Source organism: Cervus elaphus, chromosome 11, assembly GCF_910594005.1.
Source record: "Cervus elaphus chromosome 11, mCerEla1.1, whole genome shotgun sequence".
Classification (NCBI taxonomy): Eukaryota; Metazoa; Chordata; class Mammalia; order Artiodactyla; family Cervidae; genus Cervus; species Cervus elaphus.
The window spans coordinates 87,106,890-87,129,996 of record NC_057825.1 but is presented as its reverse complement, the minus strand read 5'-3'; the positions used below and the strand labels follow the sequence as shown (position 1 = coordinate 87,129,996).

The window sequence follows — 23,107 nt, the reverse complement described above, 5'->3', positions numbered from 1 at the left end:
TACTCAGTTTGGGATTTGCACCTATAGTACCGAGGTTTTATCACAATTGAACAAACATCTGGCCCTTGTAATGGTTTCCTCAGGCAGCACCTCTCTGCCCCACTCATGTCCTGTTCTCTGAGGGGGAGGATCTGAACCCAGTGCAAACGGGAGGCTTTCAGGGATGTTTAATGACACCGATGCCCTTTCCAGCTGCAGAACCAGAGCTTTGTGGGCTGCCTCCATGAGGAGAAGTGGCCACAGATCCCTTTCCCCATTTCCTAAGTCTTTCACTGCAAGAGCTTGATAATACAGTTCAAAATGTAAAAGCGAAACTATGCTTCTTCAGTTTGGTTTTTTTTGTTTTGTTTTTTTTAAGCAGTTGATTTAAAATGATTTGATTCATGAGGATTTTCATCCTTGGCCTTAGTCTGAATGATAGAGATAATCATCTTCTGTACATTTATTCCACTTTCTTGTCTTCAAAAGCCATATGGAAATGAGAACAAGGGATATAATTTAAATATTTGGAAAGTTCTTAGGACTTTTTTAGATCTTCAAGAAAATCCCACAAAATTTAAGAGCTCATTAATTTTATATTTTATCCTCATGCAGAAAGACATTTACTAACTGTAGTAATTTTAAACTTATAAAGGGCATGCAAGTTGCAGAAAGAGAAGAGAACAAGGAACCTACTCTTAGCAGTTCAGATGTGCTTGGGAGGGAGTGTTGGCAGTGAGGGCCTAGGGAGCTGGACTGACCCAAATCTAATGTCTTATCATTAATGCTTAGTAGTTAAATATGGCCTCCCTTTCACACATCACATGTATTGGTCTTCCATTTTCTGTTGCCTGTTTAAATATTTATAATTTCTAAAACCATATGTCCTAGAACATTAGAATTTCAGTCCGTTCTGAACATACATCATTGCCGTTATAATTCTAAAGAAGCGATTAAAAAATTCATTCCATAGTAATGCTCAAACACCTTTTACAAGACAAAAAATAGTAGCATAGTCTGGACAGTATTCAATTGATTCCCCTGACTTACAGTGGATCACATAGAAATGATACAATTTTAAGAAAATATGTATTGTTACATTGGTTCTCATTTTCACCTGTATGAAAAAAAATAATCTGACTTCATTTACATATGGAGGAAATTGAAGTTTCAGAGAATTTCAATGGCTTACAATGGACCGATAGGGAGTGGCGGCCAGGATTACTACTCAGTCCCTTAATATTTTAGTCTAATAAGTCTTACCAAGGAGACAGAGATAGAACAAGCTTTTGAATGGTTAAGCTTGTCTTTAACCAGGAAATATAGCAGTGTGGACTGGCTTTTTTTCTTTCCAGTAAGCATTTTAAATTGCTTAAAATATATAAAGAAAAATGAATCAAGCATAGGGTACTTTTGGTAAACTTTCAGAGAGTGAGCTCACTTGGTAGTGTGCTCCTAAACCCTCTCTCAAGCTTATTTCCAGTTATTACCCATCCCCTCCTCAGTACCCACACACAGCAGTGCCCACGGTTCTGTCTGCACTGCCAGGCTTGTTGTGCTTGTTTTTGAATGTTATATTCATAGAATCATGTAGTAGTTACTCATTTGTCTCTGGCTTATTTCGTGCAACAGTATGCTTGTAAACTTCACCTGTGTTACATGTAGCAGTACTTCCTCTTCACATGGTTCTTTGTATGAATATACCACAATTATGTATCCATTCTATTGTTGATGGGCATTTGGATTACTTTGTTTGGGACTGTTGTGAATAGAGCTTTTGTGACTAATCTTGAGCATGCCTTTTGATTGACATAGTCACTCATTTCTGTTGCATATTACCTGGTTGTATACTCCAGTATTCTCGCCTAGAGCATCCCATGGACAGAGGGGCCTGGAGGGCTACAGTCCATAAGATCACAGAGAGTTGGACATGACTGAAATGACTTAGCATGCACACATATAATTTATAGGTCATAGATCATATGTATGTCTCATTTTCATAGCCAGTTTTTCAGTGTATTAATTTACACCTCTACCAGCTAAGTGTGAGACTTCCAGTGCCACATCTTTATCAACAGTTGGAATGGTTAGTCTTTTTAAAGATTAATCATGCTAAGTAATGGGATCTCATCAATTTGCATTTCCCTTGTAAGGATTGATGTAGAACAAGTTTTCATACCTTTACATTGGCTCTTTCAGTATTGTTTCATTTGTCTGCTTCTTTATAACACATCCCTTCCAAAGGAGATGCTAAACACAACAATCCTGTCAATGATAACTTCAAATGAACCCAAGTCCCTAATGAAGTTTCTAGTATTTTCATTATTTTGAGATCAGTACTTTTTGTGTTTGTAATCTTTGATACTCTTTTATATTTTCTTCTGAAAGCTTTATTTTATATTTTACATTGGGAACTGTCCTTGCCCTGAAATTGATCTTTGCATATGGTATGAAATAGAGGTCAAGGTTTACTTTTTTTCTTAAATGGATTTCCATTTGGGTCATCACTATTTGAGAAGGATTCCCCGTTCCTGCTGATCTACAATGGTAACTCTGTCATGAAACATGTGTTCAAATGTAGATTGGCCTATTTCCTCCTTCTTCATTCTATCCATAGGTTTACTTACCTACCTTTGCACCAATAGCATACTGTCTTAATTATAGTAGCTTTATAGTAAATTTAAATATATGGTGCTGTAAATTCTAAATGATAGTATTTTGTTCTTCACTGAGATTGTCAGGCCTATTCTTGGCCCTTTGCATTTCGATGTAAGTTTTATAATTAGCTTGTTGATTTTCACCAAAAAACAAACAAAAAACCCCCAAAACTACTGGGATTTTGATTGGAATTGCATTGACTCAACAGGTTAATTTGGGAAGTTTCATATTTTACAATATTGAGTCTTCCAACCCACAAATAAGACATATCCTTCAGTTTGTTTGGATTTTCTTTCATCTACTGTGGTGTTTTGTTGCAGTTTTTGTGTGTACAGTCTTGCACAACATATTTAGACTTATGCTAAGGATTTTAATATTTTTATACTGCTGTAAATGGTATTTAAAGTGGTTTTTAACCCTTATAATAGTTTACTAGTGTATAGAGCTACATTTGATTTTTTTTTCATTTATTTTTATTAGTTGGAGGCTAATTACTTTACAACATTGTAGTGGGTTTTGTCATACATTGACATGAATCAGCCATGGATTTACATGTATTCCCCATCCCGATCCCCCCTCCCACCTCCCTCTCCACCCGATTCCTCTGGGTCTTCCCAGTGCACCAGCCCCGAGCACTTGTCTCATGCATCCGACCTGGGCTGGTGATCTGTTTCATCCTAGATAATATACATGTTTCGATGCTGTTCTCTCGAAACATCCCACCCTCGCCTTCTCCCACAGAGTCCAAAATTCTGTTCTGTACACTGTGTCTCTTTTTCTGTTTTGCATATAGGGTTATCGTTACCATCTTTTTAAATTCCATATATATGCATTAGTATACTGTATTGGTCTTTATCTTTCTGGCTTACTTCACTCTGTAGAATGGGCTCCAGTTTCATCCATCTCATTAGAACTGATTCAAATGAATTCTTTTTAATGGCTGAATAATATTCCACGGTGTATATGTACCACAGCTTCCTTATCCATTTGTCTGCTGATGGGCATCTAGGTTGCTTCCATGTCCTGGCTATTATAAACAGTGCTGCGATGAACATTGGGGTGCACGTGTCTCTTTCAGATCTGGTTTCCTCAGTATGTATGCCCAGAAGTGGTATTGCTGGGTCATATGGCAGTTCTATTTCCAGTTTTTTAAGGAATCTCCACACTGTTCTCCATAGTGGCTGTGCTAGTTTGCATTCCCACCAACAGTGTAAGAGGGTTCCCTTTTCTCCACACCCTCTCCAGCATTTATTGCTTGTAGACTTTTAGATAGCAGCCATCCTGACTGGCGTGTAATGGTACCTCATTGTGGTTTTGATTTGCATTTCTCTGATGATGAGTGATGTTGAGCATCTTTTCATGTGTTTGTTAGCCATCTGTATGTCTTCTTTGGAGATATGTCTGTTTAGTTCTTTGGCCCATGTTTTGATTGGGTCTTTTATTTTTCTGGAATTGAGCTTCAGGAGTTGCTTGTATATTTTTGAGATTAATCCTTTGTTGCTTCGTTTGCTGTTCTTTTCTCCCATTCTGAGGGCTGTCTTTTCACCTTGCTTATAGTTTCCTTTGTTGTGCCAAAGCTTTTAAGTTTCATTAGGTCCCATTTGTTTATTTTTGCTTTTGTTTCTAATATTCTGGGAGGTGGGTCATAGGGGATCCTGCTGTGATTTATGTCGGAGAGTGTTTTGCCTATGTGCTCCTCTAGGAGTTTTCTAGTTTCTGGTCTTACATTTAGGTCTGTAATCCATTTTGAGTTTATTTTTGTGTATGGTGTTAGAAAGTGTTCTAGTTTCATTCTTTTACAAGTGGTTGACCAGTTTTCCCAGCACCACTTGTTAAAGAGGTTGTCTTTTTTCCATTGTATATCCTTGCCTCCTTTGTCGAAGATAAGGTGTCCATAGGTTCGTGGATTTATCTCTGGGCTTTCTATTCTGTTCCATTGATCTATATTTCTGTCTTTATGCCAGTACCATACTGTCTTGATCTACATTTTATTTTTGTACATTGACTTTGTATCCATGACAATACTGAATTTACTTATTTGTAGTAGTTTACCTTTATATTTTTTGGATTTTGTACCTAAACTATTATGTTATAGCTGAAAAAGTGGTATTTAAACTATTTAAAAGTTAGTCTTATTTTTCTTTCAATAATTACGCCTTTTCTTACCTGATACTTTCTAGTACCTCTACTACATAGAAGTGGTAATAAATTGTAAATTGTGTTGTTCATATCATCTATAACTCTGCTGTTTTTTGTCTGCCTATTACATAATTTACTGAGGGATTATTTTATAATCTCCATTATGGAGATTTATCTGTTTCTGATTTTAGTTTGCTGGATTTTGTTTTATATATTTTCTGGCAGTCAAATTAGATGTAGAATTTTTGTATTTTCCTGGTGGATCGAACCTTTCTCTTTGAAGTGTCACTTTTTCTATCAGTGCATCTTACCTTTAAATCTACTGTATCTTTCATGTAGCTACATATGCTTTCTTTCAATTAGATTTTACACAATGTATCTTTTCCTGTATTTCTGTATTCTTATAATAAAGGTTCTTTATCTTATAAAAAGGATATACTAGTTCTTTTCTAATTCATGTATACAATTCAGTTTGTATACATTTAACTACTGGTATTTGGAAGATTCAAATCTATATCAACCTCTGTTTTCCATTTGTCTCATATCTTTGTTCCTTTTCCTTTCTTTCCTACCTCTACACTTTAGAGTATTATTTATTATATCACTCCCCAACCCTATTTTTTTAAATATGTTTTGAAAGAATGCTTTCCTATGATTTTTTAACGGAATAGTGAATGAAAGGAAAATAAAATGCACCAAAAATTAAGTTTGGGATCTAAAACATATTGGCCTAAGTTCTACTTTCACGTAATGAAAAGTGAAATTCTATACAGTACTTATCTGTATACAGTAGAAAAGTAAAATCTTCAGAGAGAAAGTATTTATAGCTGGCAGTTTACCATTTATATTTGAGGAAGGGATTGGGTCCAAAGTATTTATTTTTCATTCAACAGAATCTCTGAATTCATGTATAGAAGACTGTACTTGTGGCAGGGTCTCCAGAGATTTTGAAAGGTAACAAATAAAGCTTTGTATAAAAATAAAAAAAACTTGGTTAGATTAAAAAGCACATAAAGTTTTTTTTTGTTTGCTGCATTGTTTTCAATTGCAGCTGTAGTTGTTGAAAATTGCTGTGGTTTTTTAACTTAAAATATTCCCTAACTTAATAATGATCAGCAGCATTTCCTCTTAAGTAATTTCAAGCAAAACAGTTTATTTTAAAATTCAACATTCAGTTTCTTAAGTGTCAACTGGAAGAATTATTTAAACGTTACAAGTTTTTCAATATTTTAGAATATTTATGGATGTCTATTCTACTTTTGCACAGTTTTACTTTACTCATTGCTGTTAGAATGTAGAATATACTAAGATACATACTCAAGTAGAATATTTTTTGCTTTCATATCTTCAGATAGTTGATTGCAGACAAATAACTTAAGAGTAACATGTGTTTATTGTGAAAAACTTAGAAAATGATGAAAAGTGAAAAAGAAAAACATTTGTCAACCAACCAGTTACTATTTGGTCTATTTCTTTTTTATAGTTTTCAGTATTTAAATGTTATAATAAGATCATATGCTTTTTATCTTTATTTTTCTGAAATTCATATCCTCTTAATTTTTGCATAGTTCCATCATATGATTATACCCTATATCTTTAAATACATGCTCCTAATTATGGAGATATAAACTCTGTCCTTTGTTGTTGCTGCTGCTGCTGTTTAATGCTTTATGAAGAAACTTGTATGTAAATATTTCTTTTCATCAATTATCCTATCCCTGGAGTAGATTCTAAGACATTTAATTACAAGATCAAGGAATATTAGCTTTATGGGTCTTAACAACATATGTGAGTTCCTTGCTTTCCAGAAATGTACCAGTTTCTGCTTCCACCAGAACCCAGTGAGACCTCCTAGCTTCTAACACTCTCCAAAAAGAAATTCACATTCATATTTTCCTCTGTTAATTTGATGAGAAAATAATATCTCACTTAATTTGCATTTAGTATTGGGTTAACTTCTTTTATATTTATCTCCTTTTTTTCTGTGAGATTTTTTTTTCTTTTTACTTACCTGATGTGTTTTTCTGATTTCTGTGTACTAAGGATAATAATCATTTATCTGTGTTTTACAAATGTTTTTCTCATTCTTTTTTTTTGTTTTTTTTTTCTTTTTTGTTTTTTTATTTGGTTTATTTATTTATTTTTTTTATTAGTTGGAGGCTAATTACTTCACAACATTTCAGTGGGTTTTGTCATACATTGACATGAATCAGCCATAGAGTTACACGTATTCCCATCCCGATCCTCCCTCCCACCTCCCTCTCCATCCGATTCCTCTGGGTCTTCCCAGTGCACCAGGCCCGAGCACTTGTCTCATGCATCCCACCTGGGCTGGTGATCTGTTTCACCATAGATAATATACATGCTGTTCTTTCGAAACATCCCACCCTCACCTTCTCCCACAGAGTTCCAAAGTCTGTTCTGTATTTCTGTGTCTCTTTTTCTGTTTTGCATATAGGGTTATCATTACCATCTTTCTAAATTCCATATATATGTGTTAGTATGCTGTAATGTTCTTTATCTTTCTGGCTTACTTCACTCTGTATAATGGGCTCCAGTTTCATCCATCTCATTAGAACTGATTCAAGTGAATTCTTTTTAATGGCTGAGTAATATTCCATGGTGTATATGTACCACAGCTTCCTTATCCATTTGTCTGCTGATGGGCATCTAGGTTGCTTCCATGTCCTGGCTATTATAAACAGTGCTGTGATGAACATTGGGGTGCATGTGCCTTTTAATTTTATAATGCTGTTATTTTTTCATTGCTTTCTGTTGGGTCATTTTCCCTGTCCTGTTGTGAACAACTGTATATTTATATTTCTTATAGTATTTTAATCTTTGTGGGCTTTTTTAAAAAAAATTTAAATCTTTCATATGTCTGGGATATGAAAATGAATGTTTTATTGCCCATCACTTTGTCTTCATTATAGAAGAGCGTTTTAAGTTGGCATTTGAAAATTTCAAATACAGATTTTTACATTATAAATTCTACTTTTTAAACTGTCTTCAGGGCAGCTTTAGTTTGACCTTGTTAACTTGTCTGCAGGGCAGCTTTGTTGTTTCGGATGGCACGGGAAGTGGCGAGGTCATTAGTGGTTTCCTAGTCCAGCCCCATGTATCTGTGGTTCTTTCTCCTATGCTGTGGCTTTGAGTGCTCAGCCTTGTGTTTGGTACTAATGTCATCACATAAGATCTTCCTAAGTGTTTAGTGAGGGGCAGGAAGAGCCTGTGTGTAGATACATTTCTTGACTCAAGATTGGGTCAAAATGCCTCCAAGAAGCTCCAGCTGAGTCTAGAAGAGCTTGGAGGGCAAAGGAAGATTATCTGGATGAAAAATACGGCCTCAGAGCTGCAGGGGGAAAGGGAGAGGAGTGTGTCCTGGCAGAAAAATTCCATGAGCAAAGACTTGGAGACATGAAAACCGTATGGGTTTTGGGACCTATCAAGTCGTCTCAGTTGCATGTGTGAGATGGGGGATAAAGTGATGCATAAGATACAGCTGAAGAGGTCAACAAAGGCTAGATTGTGAAAGGCTTGCTTCCTTTGGTATTCAACGGTATTATGTTTAATGTTACCATTACACACCTACTATGTGCCAGACTTTGTTCAAGGCTATGGACACACAGTGATTAGCAAAACAGACATGATCTCTGCCCTCTAGGAAATGCATGCGCAGGATGCAAGCAGTAAATACTCAAATAAGCGTTTCAAAAAATATATGACCACATATCATTAAGCTGATGCAAGGGAAAGAATAGTCTAGTCAATGAGAGGAGAGAGGAGGGAAAGCTCATTCATTTCACCTGAAGGTCTCTTTAAGATGGCATTTGAGCTGAGCCCTGAGGAGTGAGTTACCTATGGAAGAGTGAGGTTGGGTGGAGTTGTAGGAAGGGCACAGGCTCCGAGGCAGGAAAGTGCTAGGAGTTTTCAGGGAAGTGAGAATGACCAATGCCTGGTGCTTGGAGGGAGGCATAGTGAGGGATAGACTGAAGAGTCAGGGACAGAATGAACAAAGCCTCACAGGAAACATTGCAAGTTTGAATATCATTCTAAGAATAACTGAAACATATTTGCAGCTTTTAAGTGGACTGTGATAATACTCTATCATTTCTAAGATGTGTATTTTTTTCACATTTTAATATAGGAATGTTTCTTTCAGTTGATGTGATTTGTTTAAAAATAAACACTAGGAAATAACTGAATTTGCAGAGCTCTTCTCTCTTTTGATAGTATATAAAATAAACTCTTAGGTTTGATGTTATTCAATACTCTATATTTTTAAACTGTATGTTGCCCAGGGTACTGTTTGGAAATGGGATTAAAAGGGCAATAGAAAAGTAAGGGCATCTTCTTAGATGTTGTTCAGATCAGACATATTGGTAGCTCAGACTAGAGCAGTCACAGTGTTATGGAAAGAGATGAATTAATTAAATGTTTTGTAGACAGACCCTTGTACTGGATTAGAACATAGTGTTGAGTTGGATGGAGGGGAAGGAGGAAATGGAATATTGAGGGTAGATTCCTGGTTCTGGAGGTAGCAAGTAGATATTTGGTGGCACTATTTCTTCACATGGTGAAAGACGAAGGAAAAAATTTTAAGATCAAAAGTATCATTTGGGTGTATTGAATTAGAATTGCCCTTGAGATATCCATGTGTGTGTGACAGGCAGTTGGATCAAGTTAGATCTGATGTTTGGAAAAGAAGGTCTTTGCTGGAGATTTGAATTGAAATCCTCAGATACAGATGATGTTTGAAGCTATTAGAATGGATGAGGCTATCAAGAGACACCATGGAATGAGAAGAAAAGAAGGCCTAGGACTATGTCCTGAGAAACATGTTTAGGGGTCAAGTGAAAGAGAAAGACTGTGGAAATGTGGCCAGAGAAAACCCAGGAGCATATATGACCATGGAATCTAATGGAAGAGAGTACTTTAAGAAGAGGAGAGTTGTCAAGTGCATTAAATACCACTGAGTGTGATGTTTTTTGCCATACATCAACATGGATCAGCCATGGGTATACATGTGTCCCCCCAATCCCGATCCCCTCCTCCCACATCCCTCTCCCTCTGTATTCCTCTGGGTTGTCCCAGAGCACAGACTTTGAGTGCCCTGCTTCATGAATCAAACTTGCACTGGTCATCTGTCTACATATGGTAATGTATATGTTTCAATGCTGTTCTCTCAAATCATCCCACCCTTGCCTTCTCCCACTGAGTCCAAAAGTCTGTTTTTAACATCTGTATCTCCTTTGCTGCCCTGCATGTAGGATCATCATTACCATCTTTCTAAAGTCCATATATATGTGTTAATATACAGTATTTGTCTTTCTTTTTCTGACTTATTTCACTCTATATAATGGGCTCTAGTTTCATTCACCTCATTAGAACTGAATCAAATGTGTTCCTTTTTATAGCTAAGTAATATTCCATCATGTATATGTACCACAACTTCCTTATCCATTCATTGCCGAAGGACATCTAGGTTGCTTCCATGTCCTAGCTTTGTAAATAGTGCTTGCAGTGAACGTTCGGGTACACATGTCTCTTTCAATTCTGATTTACTTGGGGTTTATGCCCAGCAGTGGGATTGCTGGGTCATATGGCAGTTCTATTCCTAGTTTTTAAAGGAATCTCCACACTGTTCTCCATAGTGGCTGTACCAGTTTGCATTCCCACCAACAGTATAAGAGGATTACCTTTTCTCCACACCCTCTCCAGGATTTATTATTTGTAGATTTTTTGATGATGACCGTTCTGACCTGATAATGATGCCTTCTGACCTCATTGTGGTTTTGATTTGCATTTCTCTAATAATGAGTGACATTGAGCATCTTTTCATGTGTTTATTATTCATCTGTATGTTTTCTTTGGAGAAGTATGTTTGGATCCCTTGCCCACTTTTTGATTGGGTTGTTTGTTTTTCTGGTATTGAGCTGCATGAGCTACTTGTATATTTTGGAGATTAATTCTTTGCAGTTGTTTCATTTGCTATTATTTTCTCCCATTCTGAGGGTTGTCTTTTTACCTTACTTATAGTTTCCTTCATTGTGCAAAAGCTTTTAAGTTTAATTAGGCCTCATTTGTTTATTTCCATTACTCTGAGAGGTGGGTCATAGAGGATCTTGCTGTGATTTATGTCACAGAGTGTTCTGCCTATGTTTTCCTCTAAGAGTTTTATAATTTCTGGTCTTACATTTAGATCTTTAATCCATTTTGAGTTTATTTTTGTGTATGGTGTTAGAAAGTGTTGTAGCTTCATTCTTTTACATGTAGTTGACCAGTTTTCCCAGCACCACTTGTTAAAGAGGCTGTCTTTTCTCTATTGTCTATTTTTGCCTCTTTTGTCAAAGATAAGGTGTCCATAGGTGTGTGGATTTATCTCTGGACTTTCTGTTTTGTTCCATTGATCTATAAAGACCTGTATATAGAAAACTATAAAACATTGATGAAAGAAATCAAAGATAACACAAATAGATGGAGAAATATATCATGTTCTTGGATTGGAAGAATCAATATAGTGAAAATTAGTATACTATCCAAAACAATCTATAGATTCAGTGCAATCCCTATCAAACTACCAATGGTATTTTTCACAGAACTAGAACAAATAATTTCACAACTTGTATGGAGAACACAAAAGACCTCAAATAGCCAAAGCAATCTTGAGAAAAAAGAATGGAACTGGGAGAATCAACCTTCCTGACTCCAGACTCTACTATAAAGCTACAGTCATCAAGACAGGATGGTACTGGTACAAAGTCCTTTGGATTTTCCAAAATGATCACCTTATGAAGGTCCATTTTGGTGGAGTCCTAAATAATGGAGCCACCCAAGAACAAATGAGAACTAGCAGAATAGTCCAGAATCTTAGCTGTTAAAAGGAGTGAGAAATGTAGCTCTAGCTGAAGGGATAGTGTGTGCCCTGAGGCCCTATTTAGGACAATAGCATGAAATTTTATTAATAGATCCTGACGGAATGATCCAGTAGACAGGGAAAGAGGGCAGTAGAAGATACAGGAGCAGAGGGGTCAGCTAGAAAGCAAATAAACTGAGAGTTGAATACGGATGATTTCCAGAGGCCATGTGGCAAGGGCCTTTCTACTGTTATCCCTGGAGAAAACCTGAAGGGGCTTTAAAAGTGAAAGTTACTCAGTTGTGTCTGACTCTTCGCGACCCCATAGACTATACAGGCTCCAAAATCACTGCAGATGGTGACTGCAGCCATGAAATAAAAAAGACACTTACTCCTTGGAAGAGATGTTATGACCAACCTAGACAGCATATTAAAAAGCAGAGACATTACTTTGCCAACAAAGATCCGTCTAGTCAAGGCTATGGTTTTTCCAATAGTCATGTATGGATGTGAGAGTTGGACTATAAAACAAGCTGAGCAATGAAGAATTGATGCTTTTGAACTGTGGTGTTGGAGAAGACTCTTGAGAGTCCCTTGGACTGCAAGGAGATCCAACCAGTCCATCCTAAAAGAGATCAGTCCTGAACATTCATTGGAAGGACTGATGTTGAAGCTGAAACTCCAATACTTTGGCCAGCTGATTTGAAGAGCTGACTCATTTGAAAAGACCCTGATGTTGGGAAAGATTGAACGTTGGAGGAGAAGGGGACAACAGAGGATGAGATGGTTGGATGGCATCACTGACTCTCATGGACATAAGTTTGAGTAAACTCCGGGATTTGGTGATGGACAGGAAGGCCTGGCATGCTGCAGTCCTTGGTGTCGCAAAGAGTCGAACACAACTGAGTGACTGAACTGAACTGAGACTATACAGTCCATGGAATTCTCTAGGTCCAAATACTGGAGTGGGTAGCCTTTCCTTTCTCCAGGGGATCTTCCCAACCCAGGGATTAAACCCAGGTCTCCAGCATTGTAGGAGGATTCTTTACTAGCTGAGCCACAAGGGAAGCCAAAGAATCCTGGAGTGGGTAGCCTATCCCTTTTCCAGCAGATCTTCCCGACCCAGGAAATGAACCACTGTCTCCCACATTGCAGGTGGATTCTTTACCAACTGGGCCATTTCAATAGGTTAATCATTCTCTCATTGTGGAGGATGGGTTTGGAGTTGTAGTGAGTGGCTGAGAGCCCAAACTCTGTTGGAATGCCTTTGCAGGAATTCAAATGATAGTGGGGAGGCCCTGAGTAAGATTGGAGTAGAGGGGAGAGCTTGGAGATGAGCAGAAGAGAAAATCAGAGGAGCTCAATGCTTGTACATGGGGAGGTGATTGAGGATGAATCCTATGTCTTTGGATTGGTTGACTGGGATGGTGATGATTGTGACTTTAGGGTGGTTTTCCATTAGTCTGTCTTTAACTCTGACTGGTTAATCTGTTATCCATGTATTGATTGATTAAAATCAGAGCAAAGTTTTGGTTTTGTTTCTTGGGAATTTCTAGCAGTTCTCAGATATCATTTGGGAGGCTTCTCTGGGTAATTTTAAAAGAATGACTTAAGTGAATCTGTTTTAAAGTAGTGCGTTTGAAGGCTGGGGAAAAAAAATGACCTCTCATTGGCCAGCCTTGTTTTCCAGAATTTTGGGGCTAGAAAGTTGGATTTGAAATAATTTGCTCTACTTCTGTCGTTTCTCATTGCTGAACTTTAGGCTGCTGGCTTTCAGAACATGCTTGTGACCATCACGGTTCTTAGGTTTTCTCCCCCACTCATCAGTCTGGCAGCAGCATGGCAGTCACACTCTGCACAAAGATGCCGTCTGCTGTTTTCTGGCTCATCCCCATTTCCCAGAACAAAGTAATTTTCCATAACACATAAGGCCCATATTCTTCATCCTTGTTGATTTTGCCAGACCTCAGTGGACCTTTTTTTTTAAAAGGCACTTTCCATATCCTATTGTGTTGTCTGGATCATCTCCAAATCCAGTTTTTAATTTCCTATTGGCTAAATTGTATTTTTTTTCTTTCAGCCTGCGCTCATCTTCCGTTTAATCCTGGCTTCTCTCCTCTGCTGTGAGGGAGACCTTAATCTCTTTTGGGCCATCAGCCATGCCATTTAAAAATTCCTTTGGGCATCTGTTCAGCTGGTTTAACGTTGTTCAGTCCCACTTCTTGGCTGGGGTTTGCTGTCTCCTTGCCTGCTTCCATTCCTTTCAGTAAAGGGTATGAGGGCTGTGTTTCTCCTCTTCAGTAAAGGGTATGAGGGCTCCTCATGGGGGGAGCCATGCACCCGCTTCCAGTGTGATCCCCCTTTCTGTGGCTCTGTTCTCCTAATATTCTAGTGCCAAATATTTAACCCATTCAGTTGGTCAGGAAGCCTTGGGCTGAAACACTGGGTCATTCCATCTTACAGAGAGATCCAAAGAGCACCAATGCTAGACATGGCCCTGGGACATTCTGTGGTTTACACACCCTTGGTGCTTGACGGGTCTTTCTTTGCAAGGGTCACCTAGAAAAATAGTACCTTCAGCACCTACAGTACCTTGGATCTTTAGATTTCAGGTATGATGATCCTGGATGTTAAAGCCTTGCTAAAGGACAAGAGGAGGGTACTTGATTAAACTGCAAGTCAGTAAGTGGTAAGTCAAGGAGTGTGTTTTCTGACTTGCATCTTTGAAATGCATACATCCCAGTGTACTTGATGGGCTCACATTTGAGTTAATTCTGTTCATTCTCTCAGATGACCTTCAATAACCATCACCATGGTGGAAGATAAGATGTGGTAGGTACAGTCACAAACTTAGATTCAGAAGATTGTTCCTTCACTAGGCACTGTTGCTTTGTCAGCTCTACCGCTGATTGACTGGGTAACCTTGAGGCAAGTTCCTTCTCCTTTGTAGGTTTCAGCTTTCTGGTTCTTAAAGTGAAGAAATCAAACCAGGTAATCTTCAAAGCCTCTTTGAATTGAGATGAACCTTTTCATTCATCTAAAAATACTCTGATGACAGGAAGGCTTCTTCTTTCCAACCATGCAAGGGCTGTGGAGATATTCCTATGAGTCGTCCCTTACCACAAATGACACCCCATTCCCATCATCCCCCTCTCTCAAGAGCCCTGGCAGCAGAAAGAAGGCTTGTCAGAGAGGTCCTTCCTTGAATAGGTGGATATGTCCTGCTTGGAATAAGAAAAAGGAAAATCAATGAAGCAAAGGCAGGAGATGTTAAGAAAATGAGAAAAAGACTTATTAATTCAAAACAAGTATCTGAAACAAAGCCGCATCAATTTATTGACCGAATATACAAAAATACCCCCTTATCCCCATGTACTTAGACTGTTGTGCATATAATACAAAATATTTAATGGATCATTGATGTCTTCTGTATTTTATTGTTGAGGTCTTTGAACACAGTTGTAATTTCTTTATTAGTAAGTAAGGGTTACCTGACTTCAGCCCCTTTTAGAAAATCATGTCTCCTCATTGTACTTTTACCTTATTTCATAGCTCACTTTACCTAAGTGAGTGTTGAGGGACAGTACAAGGTTGGAGTTCTGCTCTTATGTGTAGAATCCCTAGTAACAATCAGTAGGTTTTGAAAAGCCTTTGGTCCATTGAGAAAATGGACTAAGTAGAGAGGGATGGGATGCGGTGGGGCAGAGTGGAAGGGAGGCCCATGAGGAGGGGGCGGGTGTATGTATACATATAGCTGATTCACTTTGTTGTAAAGCAGAAACTAATACACTGTAAAGCAATTATACACCAAAAAAAAAAGAAGAAGCGTACAGACAAGGATCATTCGTCTACCAAGTAGGGCAATGGTTAAGATCCTCAAAGTATATGGTTGTGTGGGTCATTGGCAACACTGCTCCTTTAGAAATGAGCCCCTGGAAGTTGCATTTGCCAAGGATTATGCTGTTTCCCTTTCTGACCTTTGGGTAATCTTGTTATTGGAGAATTCACATCAATGATCTGCTTCCCTTGGTCTGCATAATTCTTTTCTTGAATTCATTTTCATTGAAATGGTAATGTTTATATCTGCCTTGCTTAGTAAAGTATAAATAGCAAAAATGTGCATGGGAGATCAGTGCTTACACTGATGTATCAGCTTCATCTGGATTGTCGGCTGAGAGATCTCTGAACAGTTACTCCTGTATCACTGGGTAGACAGTGTGACTGGTGATAGACAATATCATATATGACTTTTACAGATGCCTAAGCAGAATTCTTTTAGTAACTTACTAGAGTCATCCTTCATTAAGCAAAAAGAAAATCTGTGATATTTGAATCATTCAAAATTTAGTTTCATATTCAAAGTTCAGTTTCAGCAAAAGTGGACTAAAGTATGCATCTTGGTCAGGCTTTTATTCTAGCATAATACATTTTCTTAACCTTTAGCCTTAGAGTTAATCTTCAATGTGGCAGTTCTTATGAATCTGTTTATAGATAGGACTAACAGTGGAAAAATATCTCTGAGAGCTCTTGTCATCAAAGAAAGTTCTAATGAAATAATGGGGCTTTTAAATATAGATCATTAGTCAGAGACATGAAACAAACATCCTCTTATTAAGCTATTACCTCACCTCATTGTTGAAAGCATGAAACTGCAGAGAGTTAGAGTATATCATTTTCATAAAATATTAGTTGTTGAAGAGCTGGTCTCCAGGCATTTTAGCTTATTTTTTCCTATTCATTGAAGTCCAAAATATTGCTCATCTGAACTTTCTCTGTTAATCACTGTTACAGTAAATCTGAGACTGCAAGATGCCCAGTAATGCAGAACTTGTTCACCTTAAGGTCAGTTATTCAGTCCTTGAGCTGACTGTCTTTAACAAGAAATCATCATCTTGAATGAATAAAAGAAATAATAAAAAGGAAAGCAAGAGACTTTAGTTCAAGAATCTGGACCGAAAAGCCACTGGGTTTCTAGGCGCCATTTCCCCTTCGTCCTCCTCTACTGTCCACTGTCCCATTTTAGAAGGGAATAAGCTGCTGGTGAGGTTGAGTTGAATTGAAGGTTCCTTACCCCCAGAAGTAGCCCTAATAAGCACTATTGTGTCCCCACATACTCAGGGAGCATAAAGGATGGGCCCTGAAATCTGCCACAGAGGAGGTATCTCTTGGGTTGACCAAGGGCCAGGGAGAGTTTCTGAGCAAAGTGGGCAGAGGGAGAATTTCTAGTGAAGAAAGGTGTGTGCACAAAGTCAGTGAGAAATTGAAGACTCTAGGGTTTTCAAAGAACTCTAGTACTTATGCTCGTAGGGCTAAAGCATGAATTAGGAAAGAAGTTGGCTAAGAACTATGGCCAGAGGTGTAGCCCGATGCCCCATGATGAACGGCACTCTGCTATAGAGAGTGGTTCGTGTTCTCTAGCCTTAAAACGGCATAGAACATTCTGAGTGAGGGAATTCCCTGGCAGGTTTGCAGTTAGGTGGAGAATGGAGTTTTTCAAATTAATTTAATTAATTAATTTGGTTGTGCTGGGTCATAGCTGTGGCAGGCAGGATCTCTAGTTGCAGCATGCGAGCTCTTAGTTATTGCATGTGGGATATAGTTCCCTGACCAGGGATCAAACCCAGGCTCCCTGCATTGGGAGAGCACAGTCTTAGCCACTGGACTACCAGGGAAATCCCTAGAGAATGGATTTGAGGGAGGCAGACAAAACTGGAGATAAAGGAACCGATTAGGGGGATGAGAAATACCAGGAAAGATAAGAGGGTAGGATTTGGAAGGGAGGAGGAGTAGGAGAGAAGGAAGAATTGACACTAAGGTTCCTGGCTGGGGCGACAGCTTGGGCTCTCAGGAGATAGGAATACAGGAGAAATGGAGGTGAGCTGAGGTGGGGAGCGGTAGGGAGTTCGTTTACTATGACTGTGTCCAATAGATATTAGTTAGATAAAGGGTTCTAAAGGACAGACCCTTGAGAGAGACTGGGAAACCATCAGCATGGAAATGGTAATTAAAGTACTTCTGAGTTTCTTTCCAGCCCTTAAATCCTGTGGTTCAATGAATAACGTAATCTCTTCAACAAATGTCCATTTCAGGAAGTCTAAAATGAGCAGTGGCCGGTGTGAAGTGACTTGATGACACAGTGCAATTCTGTCTCTCGTGGTTATGACTAGAAAATCAGTTGTGATCTCAGCCTGATGCGGACATTGAAAATCCATCAGGACAGATTTAATGAGTGTCTTCTTTGTGTTAGATGCTGCAGGGAAGATTCACTTTTTTTTTTTAAAGATGTGAAATCATTTCGTTGAGTTTTTTCCATTCAGGTTGAGGTAAGATGTAGAGGTTTAAAAAAAAGGGTAGAAGTCAGAGAGATTGGTCAGGAAGGTCAGGAAGTGGGGTTTAGAAGGAAGACCGTGAATAGTGAATTTGAGATGATAACAGAAGATGAAATGGACATGATCAAGAATAAGAAGGATCTTGGCCAGAGACCAAGACTGGATTCATGCCATGTGAAGTCTGTGGAGAGGGTGGAGAGCAGAGGAGAAGGGAGTTTTGGGGAATAAAGCAGGTCGCAGGGAGGGCCAGCTTGAGCCCTGGCAGGCACCACCTTCAAGCTGAGAAAGGGTGAGGCTCAGTGAGCCAGGGAGGTTAAAGCTAGAAGGAGAATAATCCTCCCTCAGGGATCGTGAAAAGGGAGTTTAAGGAGAAAGGTGGCCAGACGTGATGATGACTGACTAGAAAATGATCATTGAATTTAATGATAGGTTGGCTGCTGGTGGTTTTTCTCAAAGGATAAAGAGTTAGAAAGGCAGAGTGTAGGTCAGGAAGGGAAGAGTAAGAAGAGGAGTAATAATGATAATAGCAATAGTAACGTGTACACTTCCTAAGTTATATGGTAGGCAGTGTTTTATGCACCTTGTGCATTTTAATTTTGTAAATTACCATAGTAATTTTAGAAACATATTAGTGTTATTAGCATTACTAATATCGTTACTGTTTCCTTTTTACTGATGAGAGGTATATTAGATAAAAACAGTGAGCATAGATAGTTCTTTTGATACATTTTGCAAGGATAGAAGAAGTGGAAAAAGCACAGTAGGGGACATTGTGGTTAAATGAACGCTTTTCTAAGAGACTGTGACAATTTTGAAAGCAGTGAGGGAAGGAGACAGGAATCACTGAAGATGCAAGAGAAGGATGAGCAGGTGGATCGGAGGAAGAGGTGACCGGTAGGCATGGCGAGAAGGCCCAGCCTTAAGGAGAAGGGACACCGTTTTGAGAAAATTAAGAAAGTTTTATAGTCACTCAGATTTTACAGTTCAAAAGTGAGACTGTCTCTGAAGTTACGCTTAATCGTGTTGGACAGTTAGGAAGAGACGTGAGAGAGCTGCTGAATATCATTGTATGCGTCTTCTTTCCTTGAAAAATTTATGACTCAGTGTTTGAAGTTTTAGAAAAACTTAACTTTATTCGTATGAACTTGCCCAAACTGAGTTCTGTCGAGTGTGATTTCACTTGTCATGTTCTTTATCATTTGTTACCTCATTTTGTTATTTGAACATAAACATGAAATCTTCTTCACATGTATTTGGATGCAATAATTGCATATTCTCTTGATCGTTTCTCAAAAAAACTTGTATTTGGGACCTGTTTGGTCGAGAGGCAGAGAGGACAGAGAGCCTGGCAGTTGCAATATGCAGTGTGGCCACAAACAAGGAGAACAGCAGTGCTGGGGATGGGAGGCTGGAGAGGAAAGTGAGTTGCATAGCTGAGGATAAAGAACTGTATTGAAAAGTCCATCTGTGGCTTTAAAACTGAGACGTCACTTTTACGAGAACACTTCTATTAACGGGAGATAGAAAGCACAGGACCACTGTCATCAAGTTTATAGAGAACAAAGTGAACTTACAAGTTGGCCACTGGCTAATCAGCTGGAGCAGCAGTGACATTTAGGATCTGAGTGGCTATAAATTGGTGACAGGAAATCGTTCCCTGTGAATAAAGTCTTTCCTCTAGAGTAACAGGGACTGGCTGGCTACACTGCTGAACTTATCAGATCAGATTCTCCCTCTCTTCCTCCCTCTACTCCTGCCCCCTTCCCTTCATGGGAATGTTGTTTAAAGTTGACCAAGTGTTTGTGCTCAGTTACTGAGTTGTATCCAACTCTTTGTGACCCCGTGGACTGTAGCCCGCTAGGCTCCTCTGTCCATTCATTATCTCTAGGACTGAATAAATCGTTGCTCAAGCAGGCCAGTGATTTCAGCTGCCAATTTGCCAGGTAGAACTGTTAGTATTTACAGCAATCAAAAAAAGGTGACAATACTTGCACATATTTCCACTGCAGGAATATCCTCTCCTTGGAAATGAAGAAATCGAAAATATTTAGAAAACGTGGACTGGGGCATTTGTAGCAGTCATTTCAGTTTCAAAACATTTCCTGAGGAAAAGTAAATGTTTTCTTTCTCATAGAACCCAATATTTTGTCTGTTGAGATATGTTCATCAAAACATTTTATTGATATATAAAATGTTTTCGAAGTTCATTCTGTGTAAACATGATCATCTCATACTAACCGGGGTGTGTTGAGCACCTCTGTCTCTCCATTAGTATCTAGTGTCGTCTGTCTGTGTTTTGTGTCTCATGGTCCATGTCTTTTTTGCAGATATTGATGAATGTGTAAACAACACTATTTGTGACAGTCACGGGTTTTGTGACAATACGGCTGGCTCCTTCCGCTGCCTCTGTTATCAGGGCTTTCAGGCCCCACAGGATGGGCAAGGGTGTGTGGGTGAGTGCTTAGATTTTTTTTTTCCTCCCGACATCTCTCTATCAAGAAGAAATCAAAATCATCAACCACAGGAGAGATGGAAGCAAGGTAACTGGGCAGAATGACATCAATAATTTGATCTTGTCGTATGGCTTGGAGAGGTGCACAGTGACCCCGCAGCTTCTGAAATGGTAGGGATGTTAAGAAATAGAGAAGCATAACTTTGGATTTAAAGGTATATTAAAAAGAGCATCTGTTTAAGCTCTTAGCTGGGTATGCGGAACGCTCCAGTCCTTCCTGCACAGGAAATAGAGTCTGGTGTGCGGTAGAGCTTGTCTGTCTTCAAAATGTACCTCCCTTAGGCAGTGCGTTTAAGGAAACGTGTTGGCAGGAGTTTCTGTTTCCAGGAATGACACCCGTAAAATGATGCTTTGGCTTGTGCAAGCATACTTCTTCCATCTGTCCTGAGATTGTCAGAGCTGGAAGGAATCTTGAGTATCATCAGATGTCCTAGAATATGGTCCATCACATGCTCACATAAAATAGCCACTTCCTATGTCATGTTCTGATCAGCCGTGATTTCTTTAAGTCAAATTCATCATGAGGCATACTTGCAATTAGAGCAATTAAATGGGAAAGAAGTGATTTAATTCAGAACTTCACAGATAACAAGCCTTTTCCTTTACTCTTAATTTAAGAAAATCTGCCTCTGGTCGTTACATGGCAGATGACACTTGAGGATGAGTCAGCAATGTTTTAGTTTGGAAATTTACAATGAAAGCAGCAATTCATTTCCCATCCAGATTGAACTGGGAAAACAAAGTTGGTTTGGAAATTTAACAATAAAATCACTTGAATAGTAACCACCTTTAAGGTAACACTGTTGTAATCACTTGTCCCAATTCCTGCTGTAGTTTCCTATGCACTAAATTACAGTGGTAAAAACCATCTGCCATTCACTAAATATGTCGACTGAATAGGTCTTGTGGTCTGGCCCTCACTCACTTTCTCAGCCTCACCGCCTGCTTCCTCACCGGTTACGCTCCTGCAGCATAAAACTGCTTATGCTTGTTCATGTAGCTGGGAAGTGATTAGGCTGTTGTTCGCTCCTTTTGCTGAGAATAACCTCCTGGCCTCCCCCTCCCCGAGCCTCAGTCCATCCCATTCATTCCTGAAGCCCCTGAAGCCAGAAGTTCAATGTCATCTCCTCCCAGGTACCATTCCTGTTCTGCTTCTCACCCTCCAGCTGAGCTACTATCCTTCCTTCTGCTTCCCAAATACCTTGGATAAATTCTATTGTAATACTTACATCCTTTTGTGCAATCAATCAATCATGTATGTGCTGCCTGCAGCTGCCTTTTCCAAGGCAACAAGCTCCATGTGATTGAGAACATTGTCTGTCTGTCTCTCCTGACTGGGCCTAATGTTTGGCCCATTGTAGGTGCTCAGTAAATGTTCACTGTTACCTATTGTGGTATCAGATGTCAAACCACTGACTCCACTTATCTTCTGAGCCCTTGATTAATGTTTATTTCTAACCAGGCAGATGAGTGCACCAAATCCATGCCAATGTTTCATTTCGACCCACAATATACCACCCTTAGAGAAGGAATATCTGTTATCCTGTTAATAGACTTACATGTGTTGTTATATTTGTCTGTTCTCTTGGAAAAATATTAACTGAGCACCTCTTACATGTACCACACCACACTGGGTGTTCCTCAGGGTTGAGAGATGACTCAGCCCTCTGGGACCAAACTTTGGCCTCTCTGTTCCCACTGCTTGGACCCTGGCTGTTTATCCTTCTTATCCACTCATCCTTCAGATGGAGCTTGGTTCCAGTATTACTTCCTTAACCTACCACTGCACTTAAGGTCCACTGTTCCATGCTGTCCTAATGCTCTGTACTTTTCATTCCTAGCACTTATCCTGGCCTCTAGGACTTGACATTAAGCTCTCTGAAGGCAGGAGTTGGCAGGAGCTCCCTGAAGGCTTCCTACATCGTCATTGTCTCCCCAGTCTGAACCATAGAAGTAAACGAGAAAATATTTTTTGATTGAATGAATACCATCTGGTAGGAAAGATTTCAATAGCTATGGAAATAATGTAAGTTAGAAAGTAGAAGATTCCATTTGATAGTTACCTAAAATTGATAAATGCAAACTGGCAAATATCTAAAGTCAATTTTTCTGGTCTAAATTATGACTGTCCAGGTTGATTAAATATACCAACTCTCTGCTTTACTTTGTCATAATATCTTTTCATAAGCAAAACTCAGCTTATTGGATTTATATCTGTTTATATACAAAGTGAAATGGAAAACTGAGGTAATTATCCAAATAAGTCAAGAGAGATAAGCTTTTTGTCCAATTAACTGGGTATAGCAGGTGAAAATAGTATTTTTTTCCCCTGAATGACTTGGATAATTGCTCAAATTTTTAACTTTCTATAAACCATCTTAGAGTATGCTCATGAAAGCTGATGTTTGTACACATTTAATCATGTTTAATGCATAAAATACATCAACATTTCAGATGTCAAGTCAGGTACTTTGTTTACTGGGCACTCATTAATGACATTTCTTCAGAGGAGAAAAGATAAAAAGTAGTATTGGACAAGGGCAAACATAAAATTAGCCTTTCTTTAGGGCCATGTACTTGCTTACTGTTAAATAAAATGGACTCATCTGTGAATTTTTAGTGTTTCAGTTAAGT

At 38.8% G+C, this 23,107-nt stretch overlaps 1 protein-coding gene across 14 annotated transcripts in view; it reads left to right on the top strand.

Annotated features, from left to right (window-relative positions):
* LTBP1 (latent transforming growth factor beta binding protein 1) overlaps positions 1–23,107 on the top strand; it is a 442,953-nt gene that overhangs the window by 360,589 nt on the left and 59,257 nt on the right. For 9 of the 14 annotated variants that reach the window (XM_043918271.1, XM_043918275.1, XM_043918274.1 and 6 more), the window contains one exon: positions 20,289–20,414. The exons of the other annotated variants lie outside the window; for them this stretch is intronic. In XM_043918271.1, coding sequence (XP_043774206.1) covers positions 20,289–20,414 — 126 coding nt within the window. The remainder of the gene's footprint in view (positions 1–20,288; positions 20,415–23,107) is intronic. 14 annotated transcript variants of the gene reach the window in all.